The sequence below is a fragment of the Gossypium raimondii genome, chromosome 12 (genome assembly GCF_025698545.1).
Source record: "Gossypium raimondii isolate GPD5lz chromosome 12, ASM2569854v1, whole genome shotgun sequence".
In the NCBI taxonomy this organism is placed as follows: Eukaryota; Viridiplantae; Streptophyta; class Magnoliopsida; order Malvales; family Malvaceae; genus Gossypium; species Gossypium raimondii.
Genome location: NC_068576.1, coordinates 52808889 through 52826153, shown reverse-complemented (window position 1 = coordinate 52826153; position 17265 = coordinate 52808889). Strand labels below are relative to the sequence as shown.

The 17265-nt window shown below is 30.2% G+C and overlaps 1 protein-coding gene across 3 annotated transcripts; it reads right to left on the bottom strand.

Annotated features, from left to right (window-relative positions):
• Positions 1-1862: 1862 nt before the first annotated feature.
• LOC105765116 (axial regulator YABBY 1) lies at positions 1863-4586 on the bottom strand. Of its 3 annotated transcripts, none has more exons than XR_001124789.2 (8): positions 4279-4586; positions 3941-4096; positions 3727-3844; positions 2896-2944; positions 2708-2783; positions 2432-2506; positions 2266-2333; positions 1863-2147 (listed from the first exon to the last, which is right to left on the bottom strand). XR_001124789.2 is itself a non-coding variant. In XM_012584053.2 (8 exons), exons 1-7 carry the CDS (start codon positions 4369-4371, stop codon positions 2269-2271), a joined length of 636 nt encoding a protein of 211 aa, XP_012439507.1. In that variant the 5' UTR covers positions 4372-4586; the 3' UTR covers positions 1863-2147; positions 2266-2268. The 3 variants fall into 3 exon arrangements, 2 of the variants coding, with proteins under 2 accessions (XP_012439507.1, XP_012439509.1); XM_012584053.2 differs by having other exon boundaries at positions 2266-2337; XM_012584055.2 differs by having other exon boundaries at positions 2266-2337; positions 2444-2506; positions 4279-4585.
• Positions 4587-17265: the final 12679 nt, after the last annotated feature.

The following is a 17265-nucleotide window of genomic DNA, read 5'->3' as shown; positions in this document are numbered from 1 at the left end:
ATTCAAGAAAGTCCAAGTCCATAGAAGATCCAAGCCCGAGAAATTTTGAGCTCGAAAAGCCTGAGGCTGACAGAGCTCGAGCTCAAGATAACTCCGACTCATAGCTCGACTTTACAATTGAACAAACATCAATAATTAATATAATTTTATGATAACTTAAAATATAAATAAATGATAATTCTTTATTTTATTTTTTGAAAATGTATTCATAAGCATTGTATATTATATTAAAATTTTATTAATATAATTTTTTATGTTAAATTATAAAGTGACATAAAATTTTTAAAAACATTAATTTAATAAAAATATTTTGATACTATAATTATATATTTATAATATGTATAATAAATATATAATTATTAATTATTAAAATATATAAAATTAAACTTTAATGATAATAAAATAATGTATTATATAACTATTACCGAAATCAAAATTGACTACCTAACTTGACCTTAAATCAATATACTAGATTAGTATATTATTAATACATAAAATAATATTAAAATATATAATTATTAATACATATATAACTATTATTATAATATAGATTATAATAAAAGATATAGTATTACATGATATTATAATGTTTAATCATTGATACACATATATAAAAACTGGTAATATATTATATACTATACGATATGATATAACATTATAGTAGGAGGGTTAACTTTCAAATGTAAGAAAAGTATAGAGACTTGGAACATATTTCAACCAATATAATATTAAATAATAATATATGATAATAATTAATATATAAAGTACTACTATTATATTATACAATATAATAAAAGATATAGTATTACATGATATTATAATGTTTAATCGTTGATGCATATATATAAACTATTAATATATTATCTAGTATATAATATGATATGATATAACACTATATAATATAGTAAGAGGATTAACTTTAAAATACAGGAAAAATATAGGGACTTAGAGCATATTTCAGCCAATATAATAAACAATAATATATGATAATAATTAATATATTATGTATTACTCTACTATTATAGTATGTGATATGGTATTAATGGAATACTATATTTTATCAGTATTAATATCATTATATTATAGATTATAATAAAAGATATAGCATCAATAGTTATGTGTAATTGAGTATATTGAAATACATGTTTATAACTAAAACAAACAATACATAAAATACTATTAAAATTTCAATATCTTAATAAAATATTATTTTTAAATTAGATTTTGAATTCAACTTGAACTTTTAGAAATTTTATTTAGGTATTGGGTTCAATTTCCTTATATTTTGGACTTAATGTTCGGGCTATAATTAGTTTATTTTGACTTTGGATAATAATAAATATATTATTTGAGTTTTGGAATAATATTTTAGAATATTAATATTAGGGTTATGAATTTAATAAGAAAGATACAAAGTTATTCAATTATCAATAAAATAAAAACAATAAAAGATATTTTTGTTAATTTATATAATATTACAAAATAATAAATTTTACATACAATAATCAATGTTATTATTTTATATAAAATAACTTTATAAAATGTATATAATTTATTCTTTTTATAAAGCAAATTTCAATTCATTGTCATTGTATAAATGTTAAATGAATTATTACATTTAAAATTAAAATATTTATAACTTATAAAATTCAAGATTATCTAAATATGTGAAAACTCGCCCGACTTAATTCGAGTCCCAAAGAACTCAAGCCAAAGAAAATTCAAGCTCATAACATATTTGAGCCCGAAAAAAATCGAGACCCAAAGTAAACCCCATACGAACCCACCCGTTTGTCAGGTGTCACTGCACCCAAATCTATGGAGAGCGGTGAAATGATAAATCAAAATTATGAAAGAGATAATAGAGCTTAAACTAATAGTAGTTGATTAAAGGAGCAAGTTTTAGTTTTTCAAGTCCAAGGAGAAGGTAGACACAGGGATATTATCTAAGACTAAAATTACATGCATTCTTAAATATTACTAGCTTGATATCCAACCATGAAAATATAAAAACCGGTTCAGCAGTAGCCATTGGGTTATAATAATTAATAACAACAACAACAGAGTAGCCAAACTTGAGCAGCGAGTTTTTCTCAGTTCTTAGCTCTCCATCAACTGCTAATCACAAGCTTTGCCTAATTGCTGCACTGAGAGAAAGAAAAGAAGAAGAAGAAGAAGAAGAAGAAAAGGAGTAAGAGAGAGAGACTTAATGGTGGAAACATGGAGAAAAAGACAATGAATGGAAGCCCCCATGGCTTAGCTCACTGATTAGTAAGGAGTGACGCCGACGTTAGCTGAAGCAAAAAACCCATCTTTCATGAGAACGTCCTCGCCTTCCTAAAGGGAAATGTATAGAACTTCGATTAGTAAATTAGGTCGTTATATAATTGTTTTGGTGGTGAGAGTGAGAAGAAAGAGGTGGAAAAGTGACTTGCTGGCGCACGTTAGTCCTCTTGGCAGGCTGATCAGGCATTAGGCCGAAGTGAATATGTGGGAAGTGAGCCCACTGTCAACACCAAAACAAAAAAGGATCAGACAAAGGATCCCATCAAAAGACTGTGTAGGAGAATAGAGAACCTCCAAAAGAAAAAGGATGAGAAATTAAATAAAACCCTAACTGTTGTTTTTCTCTGTCCAATAACAAAACCCTAACTTAATTTGGTAAAGAAAGAAAAAAATCATATTAGTCTGGGGTCTTGGATCTTACATTCTTTGCAGCTGCACTGAAGGCTTCTCTGTGAGTTATATCAGGGTTTCCTGCCTTGATGCGTTGGATCTCGTCCCTTCACCACGGATTCATTTCCCATTCAGCAGAAAAGATATGCACATGCATGTGTTCATGGAAAAATACATTTGACAATAAAAATGAAACTGCCTTAGTAAATGATTGCTTACTTGATGAATCGGTTGTACGCTGAGGGGACTCTCTGTCGTTTCTCCGGAGCTAAAACATGGACAAACACAAGTATCAAAAATCATATCCTGACTTTTACTGGAAATTTTTTTCTGGACTGTCAATTTTTGTTTTTAATAAGATTCAATTTCTATGCTACGCCTATCTACATTTCCGGGGGATGAAAGAAAGGGTGCCCAAACTGTCAAGTGACGTTTTCGTAACTCAAAACTTGGGGCTACCTTTTGTTACCAATTATAACAAGGGAACAAGGTTTTCAAGGTGAAAAAGAAATTTAGCAGTGCCAGGCTATGATGTCATGATTTTGGTTTTCTGGGTCATGGTGATATAAGGGAATGTGGGCAGGTTGGCAACTATTAAAGAAACCTTTTTTTCTTTTTGGACTGTCAAATTATAGTGAAATGATATTTTTTTTTCTTGTCTAAATCAGGGAGGTCTGATATTGAAACAGAAGGCTGAAATGGCAGGCAATGAAAGGGTTTCTTTTCTTAACATATGGTGATAAAAAGAAGGGTTTCTTTTGCTTTGTTGTCTAACACCTTGCGAAATGACATGAGCTCCAGGGTTGCAACAAACAGTAGAAATAAATCGGAAATGGCCTGATTTTCATCGCCTTCTTTTGCAAGTGCTATCATCATTTTCTGCCTCTCCATTTTTTTTTTCTTCTTTATGACAGTAAAAACACACTGTATGTTAAACAGACATATGATGTGCAAGAATTTAGAATCTTAGAAAAAAAAATGCACAGTGGGTTTGACAAAAACAGTTTCAAACACAACAATATAGAAAATATAAGGGTGCTACAAACTCACGTCTGTTGATAACAGGAGGCCTTGGAAGCTCATCAGCTACTCCACGAGTGGGTAAGGTGATGTCACTGGTGTTGCCTTGATTCAGCAAAATGTTGGGAGAAGGATTTGAGATCTCTTCCTGGAATAATAATATTAATAATAATAATAAAGGCGTCAAATTTGTCAGCAGCAATAAGAACCCAATACAGTCCTCTAATTGCTTAAAACATCATACCAGAAGATTATGGGAAGGAGTGAAAAAATTGTGAGGCAAATGAAACTGATTAGCAGAGGGCATAAGCAACCCACGCATGTTCACTGGCAAAAGATTGGTGCAGTGGCCACATCGAACCGTCACAGTCTTGAATAAACTTGTGCAAGGAACACTAACCTATTATATAGTAATGAAAAACATCATCCTTATAGTAAAGGAGACACACATAAAATAAAGACCTAATTAGGAGGAAAATATATTAACCCTAAGTGGGTGAGTGAGACGAAATTGGTAAAAGCAAAAGGCTAAAACCATGAAAAGTGAAAGGGAAGATAAGGCAAAGAAATTGGTAAGAATACCGCAAGGACAGTGTCGCAGATGTTGCAATGAACGTAACAGAGCTGCTCGGAGGGAGGGAGGTGGTCCAAAGACAAGGTAGAAGAGGATGACATCTTCTTTGATTCCCCCTTTCCTTTCTCTTTTAAAATTGATTGATGATTGCTATCTCCTCGGTGGGATTGATTGATTGATAGAGTGACAGCTTAACCACCACCTTGGATCTGCTTTTCTTTTGATTATGAGTTGTGAGAGAAAAGAGTGAGAGAGAAACAGGAAAAAGAAAAAGAAAGAAAGATGGATAGATAGATAGAAATAGAGAGAGAAGATGGATGATTTTCTTGGTTTATTAGATATAAAGACGGCAAAAACACAAAGGCTTTCATGACATGTATTGTGCAGTCAGACATGCATAGTATCATCATGTATACATCCATACATACATCAAGCATATCATAAATCTATGATATGTGTGGTTGGCATTCCCAAGGCAGTGTGAGTGAGAGGGCTAAGGCGGCATATGTGGGGGAGAGGAGCAAGAAAGGGACGTGTGCATGGGGTGACATTGCCCTCTTCCTTTTTAGCTCCATAATAAATGATTCTGCTTCAATATATTATATATATGATTAAAGTTTTGAACAGCTTTACAACCCCTCAACTTTGGGTTTACTCACATTTTCAACAATCAGTTCCAATTGAAAGAGACGTTGTAGAACCCAGAGTTTGAATTTTAAAAATATCTTTATTAAATGAAATAATCACAAATTCTGAATACAAACCTCTAAAACTAGTAGAAACAAATCAATGAGCTTATGGGAACTGGTTTAATTGGTAGAAGTGATTCACATATTCACAGTTGCTGCTTTCAGTGGTGAAAACGCCGAAGAAATCATCTCTTACTGCATAAGCAACGTCATCCATCGCAGCATTTAAGAGGCTGTGTAGGCATAGGGGTTTTGCTTCTTTTTTGCTTATAAAACCCTGTTTTAAAATTTATATTTTTTTATTGCCTCAAATTCCGAATCGGCTCCCCAAAACCCTAAACCTCCTCCGTACCTCCCGGGTAATAAGTAACAAGGCACTCGCCTACAGCTGCCTGGTTCCGCCTCCTAAGGGATCTCTTATTCGTATCCCCCCCCCCCCCATCACCATCACCATCACCATCCATAACATGTATCATCAGTTCATCATGGCACAATCATCGAACGCCACATGCTTTTTATAATATCAAGTATAAAAAAGAGTTAAAAAAATTACCAGAATTTAACGTTATGTGTATTTTTTTAATATTTAGAGCTGAAAGGTTACTTTTGCTGAAATGACCACTCAATCTCTCTCGTTTTACATGCAGACAGAAGCGTATTTATGTCAGTTGAAACCCATTTGGCAGTGGTCACAGACTTTGCTCCCCCTGTTTCAACCTTTGTCCTTTCCTATAATTCCCATCTTTGTTTATTTGGTTAGAATCCCTTTCATACTTCTTTTCTCCCCAAAACATCTCTAGGGTTTAATCTACACATCCTTACTTTGCTTATTTCATAGCATTGTTCAATTATTTATTTTTAAAAATGTTTTAGTTTAATTCACTATTTTATTGAATGCAAGCGAAAGTACATATATATATATAAAATTTCACCATCCAATTCTCTTTTGAATATTCTTTTTTCCATATTTCATTCTCATGGAGTTTTTTTCTCTTTCTTTGTACCCTTCACATCGGGATACAACAATTAAGGAAGATTTAAATTCATTGAGTTAAGCGAATGTTGGGGGGGGGCGGCTTTGTTAACTCATACATATTCAACACATTGAATGCTACCTGTACAATTGAAACCAAGAAAAGAAATTGTGAAGTTTCTTGGCCATTAAAGGAGATACTCAAATTACCCATCTTTGTTAAGTGGAAAGGAGCAGCCTGATTAAATAAATTTTCAATTTCAAATTTAGTAGATGAATAAATACTTTTAAAAGAATATTTCTATTTAAGGTAGTAACGGGTTCAAAGTATAATTTTTAGGGTAGTAATTATATTCTCTTGTAATTACAAAAATTGTAATTTTCTAAACGTATTTGGTTGATAGAGTGGAATTACATCATAATTTTTATCTCATATTTAGTAGTAAAAATTGTAATTACACAATTATGCAATTCATTTCTAAACAAGTAACAAAAATTAAAATCAAACCATCATATGTAATACGTTAATCCAAGCAAGTAGTCAATAATATGATACTAGTAAAAGAAAAGAAAATAAACATCATATGCAATTTCACCTAATTGCTCAAGCATTTTATATTTGTTGGGTTATTCCTCTTTAACATTTAACATATACTTTTTATTATAAACATCAATTGGTTGTTGACCGAGTTCTTTATCATCTGAATCTAAATAAGTATCATTAAGATTATCAATATTTTTTTCATGTACTCTTTAAAATATGGATCATTCCAATGTTACTTACGAATGAAGTTATGAAATATGCAACATGTTAGTAAAATCTATTCTTGTTTTTTTCATGCTATATTGAGGTGATGTTCTTGATATGGAAATTGCTTTTTAGAACAAAAAATATTTTCTCAACCACATTTGGAAGCTTTGAATGTTTCAAATTAAAGAGTTTGTGAGCCATCTTTATTGTTAGTGTCTAGCTTCATTCTCTCAAATGGTATCATAGATACAGTGCAAGAAAATATTTTATATGTGCATAACTAGCATCTACAAATCAATATTTGGGTTTACAGTGTAAACAATCTATATATTTGATTGTAAAAACTTATATAAACTTAATTTGGAAAAAGACTTCTATTAGGTTGTAATCCTTTTAACACGTAAAATAGGTTAAAATAATATAAAATTTATAACATATAACCTCTATAAAAAATTATAAAGTGTCTAATAACTTTTATAACATTTTTATAAATAATATAATTTTTCATAGCTTTAGAAATTTATTTTTTATAAATAAGTTATGGGAAAAACTATAACAAATTTTTCTTTATGAATAAGTATATTATTTTTATAATATATAACATGGACATGTAAATAAGTTATGTCCATACTTTTTGGCCATATATTTTTTAATTAAGTATATTATAACACTTTTATAACACATTCTTCAGAAAATTTTTAGGATTTAATTAATATAATTTTGTTATAATTTTATAAAATACACATAATTTATTTTTATAATATAATTTTTAGTATATATAATATAATTATTTTTTCCGTAATCATTCTAAACACTCATACATGTTCATGCTTATAATATAATTTTATCACTTAAAATTGTATAAAAAAATACTTTTTAAAGTTAAATCATGTATGAGTATTTGAAAAAAAATTACAAGGTAATCGGATTCGGTTTAATTACCGTGTAATTATTCTAATTCTCACCCTCCCTTTAAGAATTAGAAAGTGTAATTGAATGCTCCAATTACACATAATTTAGTGAGGTCTACTAATTACGGTGATTACCCAGACATGCCACCCTATATAATTACAAACAACTACAGTTAAATTCAATTATTAAATAGTTTTTCAAATAATATCTTAAAATTTTAATTCGATTTAATATAATCAAAATTGAATGTAACAACTGAGAATTGAAATTCTGGAAGAGGACCATACACATACACATATACATTAGCATGCTGAAAGGGAAGTGAGCCTGAAAATCTGACTCGCACACTTAAATGAGTGATGATCTTTTTGCTCAAAAGTCAATTTTGAAAAGAGAGACGAAAGGCTATTCGCCTGAGGCCATGGTAAAAAGTGCAACTAATAGAATTTCGTTTTTAGGTTCATAGCTTTGGTACGTACTTTTTCTTTTTTTGATGTGTTTAAATACGATTGAATACATGCACTCTTAATAATTACAATATTAACAATAACTTTCCTTTGAAATTAAAAGGTTATCATTATCTCGCAATTTATTAGTTATTCTGGATTATTCTTAGTCTTCTTATTTCACTTATAAAATGTTTCACTGTGTTTTTTTATTCTCTTATAAACTCCTGCATTGATGTAATTAAAAATACATATAAATTTTTCTTTTTCTTTCTTTGAGTATTTTCTGTTGACTCTTCTTTCCATCAAAACTGTCTGTAAGGTGTATGGTTGAAATGTGTGCTCTCTCTTAAAAGTGTAATATCGTGTCTTATCTTATCACTGTAGTCATCATTGTTAGGAGAATTTTACCTGAATACAATCACAGCCTAAACAGAACTAGACTCAAACCGTAAAACCAACAATGATGCCTGATTTTATAAAAAAAAAAAATCGATTCTTTTGAACCCCAAAAGGTTTTTATTTTTTCTTTTGTTGGATGAAAGTTTAGCGGCTAGCAAAGGAAGACTGTGAGGCGCATGCCTTGTGACTAATTAAACCACTTTCCTTTGCTGGAAAAGTAACACAAATACACTGATCTTCCATTGTAAAAGCCTACACACAATGAGTACAACAGCAAAGAATATATATAAATAAATCTGAGCTGACTGATGCTATGCTTGTTTAGACAGTGTGGAGTTGGGAGTCTTACTATTTTCACAATCTCTGCTTTCCGGGCTCTCTATCTCTCTCTACCATCTCCAAGTTAAAAATTAACAAATCCCTCTTGTTGTTCTTGTTTAGTTAGTTCTATAGCTAGTGTGTAAATTTAGGTTTAATAGTATATTTTTGTTAACTTTTGAAGATATGCTATTTGGATACATATCAAAATTATATATGAATTTTGATTCATGAAATTTTGATTAGGTTCAATATTCACAAATTACTGATAAAATTATCAAAATTAGCACCATTTATACTTTCATATATTGCATAAACAAACAATCATATTAATCTAATATGAACATAAATTTATTTATTCATTTCTTTAACAATCTCATTATAGGTTTTGATCATATCTGTTCTTTTTGACACAATGCCTGGAACTACCCATAAATAGGAGGACAATACGCTTCATGTATACATATGAACTACAATTCGAATTTTGTGTGTATAATTACAATAAATTAAAATTCATATATCAAATTACATAATAAAATTTATGGATAAATTTAATAATTATATAATGCTATTTAGTCCTTTATTATTTTTATACCATTGTTTCTATTCTTCGTGTACCTTTTAAACCCTTAAATAGAAAGGCTAGCTAGTGTTTCTATTTGATTCTTTATTATTTTTTATACAATTTTTGTTATTATTCATATGTCTTTCAAACCTTTAAGTCGAAAGATTAATATTTCTATTTGATCTTTTATTATGTTTTATACCATTTTTATTATTATTCATATAGCTTTCAAACCCTTAAATACGTGGATTGGTGTTTAAGGACCAACTCATGTAGAAAGAGTAGTGAGAGGATGGTATAGATCAAACCCTAGGCCTGGGAGCTTGAACGATCTCCATTCCCCTGAATAAATATATATTTGTAGAGGGCAGTGTAGACCCAGGGTCTGACGCAACACACAGAACTGCTAACAATTAGCGCTCTTCATCTGCTCCGGCACCAGCCTCGAGCTCTTACTTTACTCTTTTACGTTGTCCTACGTATCAACAAATCTGGTTTAAGTAACCCCAATGTAATCCCACTGTTGGCTGTTGCTAACTTTGGGGGAGGGGACCCAATCACATCAATCTTACCTTATCATCAGCTTACAAATAATACAATTGCATTATGCGTGTCCTATCAATGTAGGGGTGAGCATTCGATCAAATCGAATCGAATCGAATCGAAACGAAACGAAAATTTTCGAGTTAATCGAGTTTTTGAATCTCATTTTATCATCCTAACTTTATTTGAAGTTTTCTTGAATCGAGTCGAGTGAGATGGAATTCGAATCGAATCGAATCAAATATATTTGTTTGAGTTAAATTTTAAAAAATAATTTGGGTCCTTGTAACCATTGTCACCCATCGTAATAAAATTTGTCCACCTTGATCAAATTTTTTATTAACTTTCATCACTTCATAATTTATTTATTAATTTTTTATATACTTGGTTAGCTTCTTTGCTTGCTTAGTTGTTTCAATTATCTTGATTCTTGTCACTATGTATTTTAGAATTAAAAATATATTAAATGTAAAAATATGATTTTTAATAAAAGTTATTTTAAAAATAAAATGTGAAATTGATACCAATATAAAATTTTAACACGAATATTTTATGGCATAATTAATAATTCAATTTTAATATAAATATTCAATATGACTAAACAATTCAATAATATAAATAATATAAAATGTGAAATTTAATTTAATAATATAAATAGTAGATATAAATAAAATTATTACTATTTATGTTTAGTGATTTTTTGGATAATTTTGATTTTTATTTGAGAGTAAAGGGTGAGAAGTAAAAGTTTAGGGAAAAATAAAAGTTTTGGAGAATAAAAGTTTGAGGGAAAGTAAATAGGGAGTAAAATTTTGGAGGAAAATATTAAAAAAATTGGAGGGGAGGGTTTGGGATAGATTGGAGGTGTGATGGGAAGGGAATAAAAGTTTTAGGGGAAAAGTGGGAGGGAGTAAAAATTTTGGGGGAAAATAAAAGGTTTTGAGGGTTTTTGGGAGTAAAATTTTGAGAAAAAATAAATGAGAGAGTAAAATTTTGGTGGGAAATAGATTTTGGGTAGATTGGGGGGTTGGGAGGGGAGGGGAGGGGAGGGGAGTAAAAGTTTTGAGGGGAAAGTGGGAAGGAGTAAAAGTTTTGAGGGAAAAGTAAAAAGGTTTGGGAGTTTGGGGTAAAAATGTAAAATATTATAGTTTGATATTCGAATTATTCGAGTATTTCGAATTCGAAAACTCAACTCGATTCAAACTCGAAATTCGAAAAAAAAATTCGAGTTGATTCGAATAACTCGATTCGTTTAACTCGAAATTCGAATTTTTTTTCGATTTTTTCGAGTCGAATTGAGTTTTGCTCACCCCTAACTGAATGTTCTTTCAAAACTTTTAAAGATAAGAATAGGGGACTCTCTACCACTTTTTCCCATTCTTTTTTTCACGGAAAATCCCATCTTTGAGGGACTTCATGGAAATCTCATCTCCTTCTCTAAGAAGCTAAGCTTCTCCTCTTTTTTTACCACACTTCCGAAACATTTTGATCATACGGCTCCCCACTTTCCAAAAAAAACTCTTCTTAAATTCTTAAGTCTTGTGTCAACCGACTTACTAATTTGTTTTGGGTAAATTATTTTGATGGTCACTTAATTTTTGGATAGATTCTATTTTAGTCATCCAACTTAAAAAATTTTCAGTTTCATCACCATCTGTTTCAAATTTTATAATTTTAATCACTCACCACCATTAAATATTTAAGGTAAAGTTGACATGGGTCTTTTTTATTGACCTAATAATAATTTTAGCCTTCCAATGTTTACACGCCTTATCAATTTGATTCTAAATCTAAAAATTCAGCAAATTTAACCTCAATATTTACAAAATTTTATTTAGTTCTAAATCCTAAAAAATTAATAAATTTAACCTTGAACATTTGCAAAAAAATTCAATTTAATTCTAATTCTAAATGTTAAAGAAAAGAAGAAAATACTTTAAAATTAAATTTTTAGGTAACAACTAACAAATTATAAAAATGATTTTAAAATATAAACAAACATAAATAAAGAACCAAAACATTGAGTAAATTTATTTATGCTTTTAAAATTTTTAAACATAGTTAAACATGTTTACAAGCCACCAAAAAAGTTGTCGTAGTTTAAGCATTCTTATTACCAGTAACAATCATAATTGTGGCACCGATTCCATATCCGATTAACATAATATTTTTAGCTGATCTTTGAATATCAACAATTTCATTGTCAACTCCAGCTTTTATGTGTATGATAGTTCTTTTGCCACCACTAACCATGGCCACCACCTCGGATATGATCTTGAAGTTGCCGAAACCGTCTTGAGCCACCACGATGTTAGTGTTTAATGGTGCACTAGTTTTTTGCAAGAGCTTCCGATCGGCATCGGAAAGCCAAGCAGGGAATCCAAGGGCAAGTAGTCGTCTATTACCTATAACAGGCTAAATTTTAGTTGTGTTAGAAACAGTGGTTCGAGACCACTAAATCCAACGAGTAAGTTCAAAAATTTTATTAATTAGTATTTACGAGTTAAATGTGATTTTAGGAAGACTTTTGAAATAGTGATTTGTGTTTTAGAATAAAGTATTAAGTTAATTGGTTTCGAAAATGAGGTATCGAGACCTTGATTTCATAAACCGAGCCGTAAATATTTTAATAAATATTTACGGAGTGTCATTAAGTTAGTATTAAAGTTTCGTTAGAAAATTTTAACGTTTTGATAGTTAATTAAATAAAAAGGACTAAATTGAAAAAGGTGCAAAACTTGCTAATTAAAGAAATAATGATTAAATAGCTGAAGTGGTAAATAAAGAAGGATCAAAAAGGCAATTAGACACCTATTAGAAGGCTTGGGTGGCATAAGCAAAGAAAAATCTTGAAATTAGGTGATTTAGGGGCAAAATGGTCATTTGGGAAATTAAGATAAAATTAAAACAAAGACCAAATTGAATTTCTAAACATTTCTTCATGAATCTTCAGCCAAAAACACGATAGGAGAGCTCTTAAATCTAGTTTTTCATATTTTTCTTTCATATCAAGATTTCGTAGATAATCGCGACAAAGGGAAATTAGTAGAATAGTCCCTGAACTACTACAAATTTCACAATTTAACCCAGGTAAGTTCGTATGGTTAAACTTTAATGTTATATGCTAAATTGTTGAATGGCATTATGTATTTATTCATATCATTTGTTGAAAATAAAATTATTGTTAAAGTTATGACATTGAATTGAATGTTCGAAATGAACGGAACGCGGGAATGAGTACAGTCGTTCAGTGTAAAGGAGGAATTGATGGCAAATTACCCAAGTAAATCGGGGTACAACATTTGTTGCGAACTTTCGTGTTTACTTTCCGTTTAGCTCTCATGAGCTTCAGTTAACTCATATGAGTTTCCATTTAACCATAATTGGTTTTCGTTCAGCTTTTTTGAGCTTCAGCTTAACCCTTATAGGTTTTCGTTCAGCTCTTACGAGCTTCCGTTCAACCCTTATGGGTTTCTGTTTAGCACTTATGTGATTTTGTGCAGCCTTCGAGCTTTTGTATACAATGTACTCATATCCATAAGACGTTCTCCAATTTGACAAGGTTGGTAAGTGACATATGTATGAAATTTAAGGTGTGTAAGTTGAAGTCAATAATAGGTGAGAAAAGAGGCCATAAAGTGGCCTATTTTCGTCCACATGAGCAGAGACACGGGCGTGTGTCTCAACCGTGTGTGACACACGGCCTAGCACATGGGCGTGTAGTCTGGCCATGTGTTCCCTGCATTTTAAAATTTTGAAACAGAATGCCCAAGTTTTTGCACATAGCCTAACACACAGGCATGTGGCTTGACCGTGTGACCCTTGCACCTTACACACGGCCTAGCACACGGGCGTGTGGTTAGCCGTGTGACCCAAGTTAGAGAGTTACACGGGTATGGACCGAGCTGGGACACGGCCGTGAGCCTCACATCGAATGTCCACATGGCCTAAGACACAGGCTTGCACTGCCGGGCACACGGGCGTGTGTCCCCTACTTTTAAGAAAATTTTTGAGATTTTGGGAAAAATTTTCTGAGTATCCGATTTAGTCTCGATTCACTCCTAAGGTGTATATTGGGCCTCGAGGGCTCATTCAAAGGACAATATGAGTAATTTATGATTGGTTTCTGATATGTTTATTAAATGTTATAAAATATTCGTATTTATTCTGTAAAGCCCGGTAATACTTTATAACCCTGTTTTGGCGAGGAATAAGGGTTATCGGTGTTTCATTACCAAATCGTTTAGCGGTAACAGTAGGCTTGTTTATGGCCAGGGAATTACTAATCAACTTGGAAAAGTTGGCTAACATGGGCGTTAAGGTTTGTAAATGAGAGACCAAGTTGAAGTCAGTGAAGCCATTTTGGCAGGTTTTATGGTTGGCAATTGCAGCACTTAACCAAGTTTGAGCATCTAATTGATTGTTAGTGCTCTTTCATCGGTTAAGATGGTGTCCTGGTAGAGCTCCAAGCAATCGTTCCAAGCCAATTTGACTCATTCATTGAAAGAAGTCAAGTCCATGGTAGAGACAAGCCGATGAGTTTGAATCGCTAGGTTCAGGGTGACCTGAATCGCAATGTCACAAAAGTAGAACCAAAATAGTTAAAAAAACCAAAATATTTTAACTATTTGTTTTTACTTTTAGAATTATAATTAAATTAATAATTTTTGTAAATGTTTAGGGTTAAGTTTATTGATTTTTTTTAGAATTAAACTAAAAGGAAATTTTTTTTAGAATGAAATCAAAGTTTGTTAAATTTTTAGATTTAGGATAAAATTGATAAAATATATTAATATTTTTGGCTTAAATTTATTATTAGGTCATAAAAAAAAAGATCCACCTCAGTTTTTCATTAAGTACTTAACGATGGGTGACGAAAATTTAAAAATATTGATGATAAAATTGAAAGTTTTTAAAATTGGGTGATCAAAATAGAACCTACTCAAAAGTAGGATGAGCATCGAAGAAGTTTACCCTTTTTTAGCAGGGCTTAATAATTTGATTTCAATGGTGTGGTAGTGTTTTTTCCTTGGGTTATTTCTACACCAAAAAGCAACAAAAGGGAGGGTTTATATTAGATGAGTAAAATTATATATTGCCCTTTTTATATTAAGACATATTATGAATAAATAATTGAGTGATTTAAATATATATAATAATTATATTTTGAATCGTGGTGTCAATTTATATTCTGTGGATGCATAATTAAAAGAAATTTATAAATTTAAATCCAGTATTAAACATAAAATAATAATAATAATAATAATATCAACTATTAAAAATATTTCGTTAAACTTTAGAGATCAAATATAACATAAATATGCTTAATAATAAATATATATAATAAATCAGTTGAATTGTGAATAAAATAAATAAATAATATTAAAAATTAATGTGGGTGAGACCATTTGCAAATGTATAAAACAATTAAAAGTGATAAAATGAAGTTTCATGATGGTGGCATGAATTCAAATTTTAATATTTGTAAAATTATTTTAATAACACCTTAATTGAACCATTTCAGCTGCATTGATGTCTGAGCCATACGAGACCAAGTTCAAGAGACATTGTTTTCGCCACAGTGTAAGAGATTGTGAACACCAAATTGATTGAAAAAAAATCAGAATATTCCCTTGAAAAAATAGCCTTTTCTAATTAAATAAACGAATTAACAAATGAATATGTATTTTTTTCCTCAAAATAATATTTATTTATATATGAATGTATTTGAGAAGTTGCGAATTTGATCAAATTAGCTCTTTTACTACTATTAAAAATAAGATAAAATTAGAATAAAATTAATATATAGTTAATATTTTTAAAATTTTTATAATTCTATAAATAATTTTCAAAATACTTTTATATAATAAATGTTATTGATATTATAATTTAAATTTGTTTAATTTTTTTAATAGCATGAAAACGAAATTAATCTATTTAATAATAGAGAATTCTCTATCATGCAAGAACGTTCCATGTACTTTAGCTAAGCATTACGAAACAAGGAAACAAACCCCAAAGCTCCTCCTTTAACAAAAGCAAAAGAAGACAGTAGCAGTTCAGAAGAAGGTGCAAAACAACCCTAAGATGACACCAACATTTTCCACCGCACCACCAAAATCAAAGTATCCATTGTAAACTTTCATTCATTCAACTAGTTAGAATTTACAGGGATTTGAGTTCCCTTTAAATATAATGATGCTAACACTATAATTGTATAGAAAAAATTCATCCACTAACAATTGATTGGTTCCAGTTTTCACAGTTATAAAATATTACATAAAAGGTTAAAATATCTTTTAGCTAATTGTATGTTAATTTAGAGTATATTTTAATCTATGAAAAATGTTGTGCGCACTTCAATACTTGAAATCTTTATTATATCTCAAAATCTATTAAGGGAGGGATCCACCTACACCATAACTTTTGATATTATCATTATTCCAGTCATGTAACCATTGGATTTATCAAGATATTTGTACTTATCATGCTTATAAATTTTAATCGATTTGATATCTCTACCACATGAATTTAGAATATTATTTATATTAACATATATTTAATGGTTGAATTTTTTATAAATAAAGCAAATAGTTAATAAATTTTAATTTATGATAAATTTGACATGCATTATGTACATTAATTAACATTAAATATAATAAATTGATTGCTAAAATATTAATTCTCTAAAAAATTACGGGAAAAATATAAAATCACCTAAAGTTTTAAGTGAATTCCTCTCTTTATTTTTGTATCAAAATTTATCTAAAAAATATGATACCACAAAATACATGAATATTATTAAAATACATATTATCCATGTATGTGGGTAGGACACTTTTGACCCAAACACAAAATTTAATTAACTCAAGTAACCCGAATTTAAACCTATTTCTAACCTGATTTATCACAAGAAGAAAGAAAAAGGTTTGAAGATCAAGTGAATAAACCAGATTTGTCCAAAATAAAAAAGAAAATTCACACTTACCAAAAATGACTGAACTAAGATGATTTGACCTCAAAACACAATCCTCAAACTCATAAATCCATAAGTTAAAACAAGAAAAAAACCTAAAATAATCAGAGCTGAAAATTTTAAAATTCAAAATTAGGTGTTGAGTTGAAGATGAAAAGGATTGAAAAGCAACAGGACCTCCTAATATCTAACTACATGTACCAAATATAGAAAAGCAAGTCTCCCTGTATAAAGCCTGCAGAAGCTATTTGTTGCTGTTTGTGTTTGTGGGGGGAATGACTATCTCCCCTTTCTCTCTCTTCCTTTCCTGCTAGTGCCTCTGTTGGGTAGAAATCGATAAAGTTGATATTGGATTTGGTGCGTCTGATATTTTCGTGCCTTTCTCCCCCTATTCACCACCCTGCCTGTGCTCTCAAACTA

Excerpts from the sequence above, each read along its gene's own strand:
- LOC105765116 (XM_012584053.2), bottom strand. The coding sequence starts at position 4,371 with ATGTCATCCTCTTCTACCTTGTCTTTGGACCACCTCCCTCCCTCCGAG. Across the intron at positions 2,945-3,726 it reads GCCTCCTGTTATCAACAGAC|CTCCGGAGAAACGACAGAGA; the intron begins GTGAGTTTGTAG and ends TCCATGTTTTAG. Across the intron at positions 2,784-2,895 it reads GCGTACAACCGATTCATCAA|GGACGAGATCCAACGCATCA; the intron begins GTAAGCAATCAT and ends TCCGTGGTGAAG.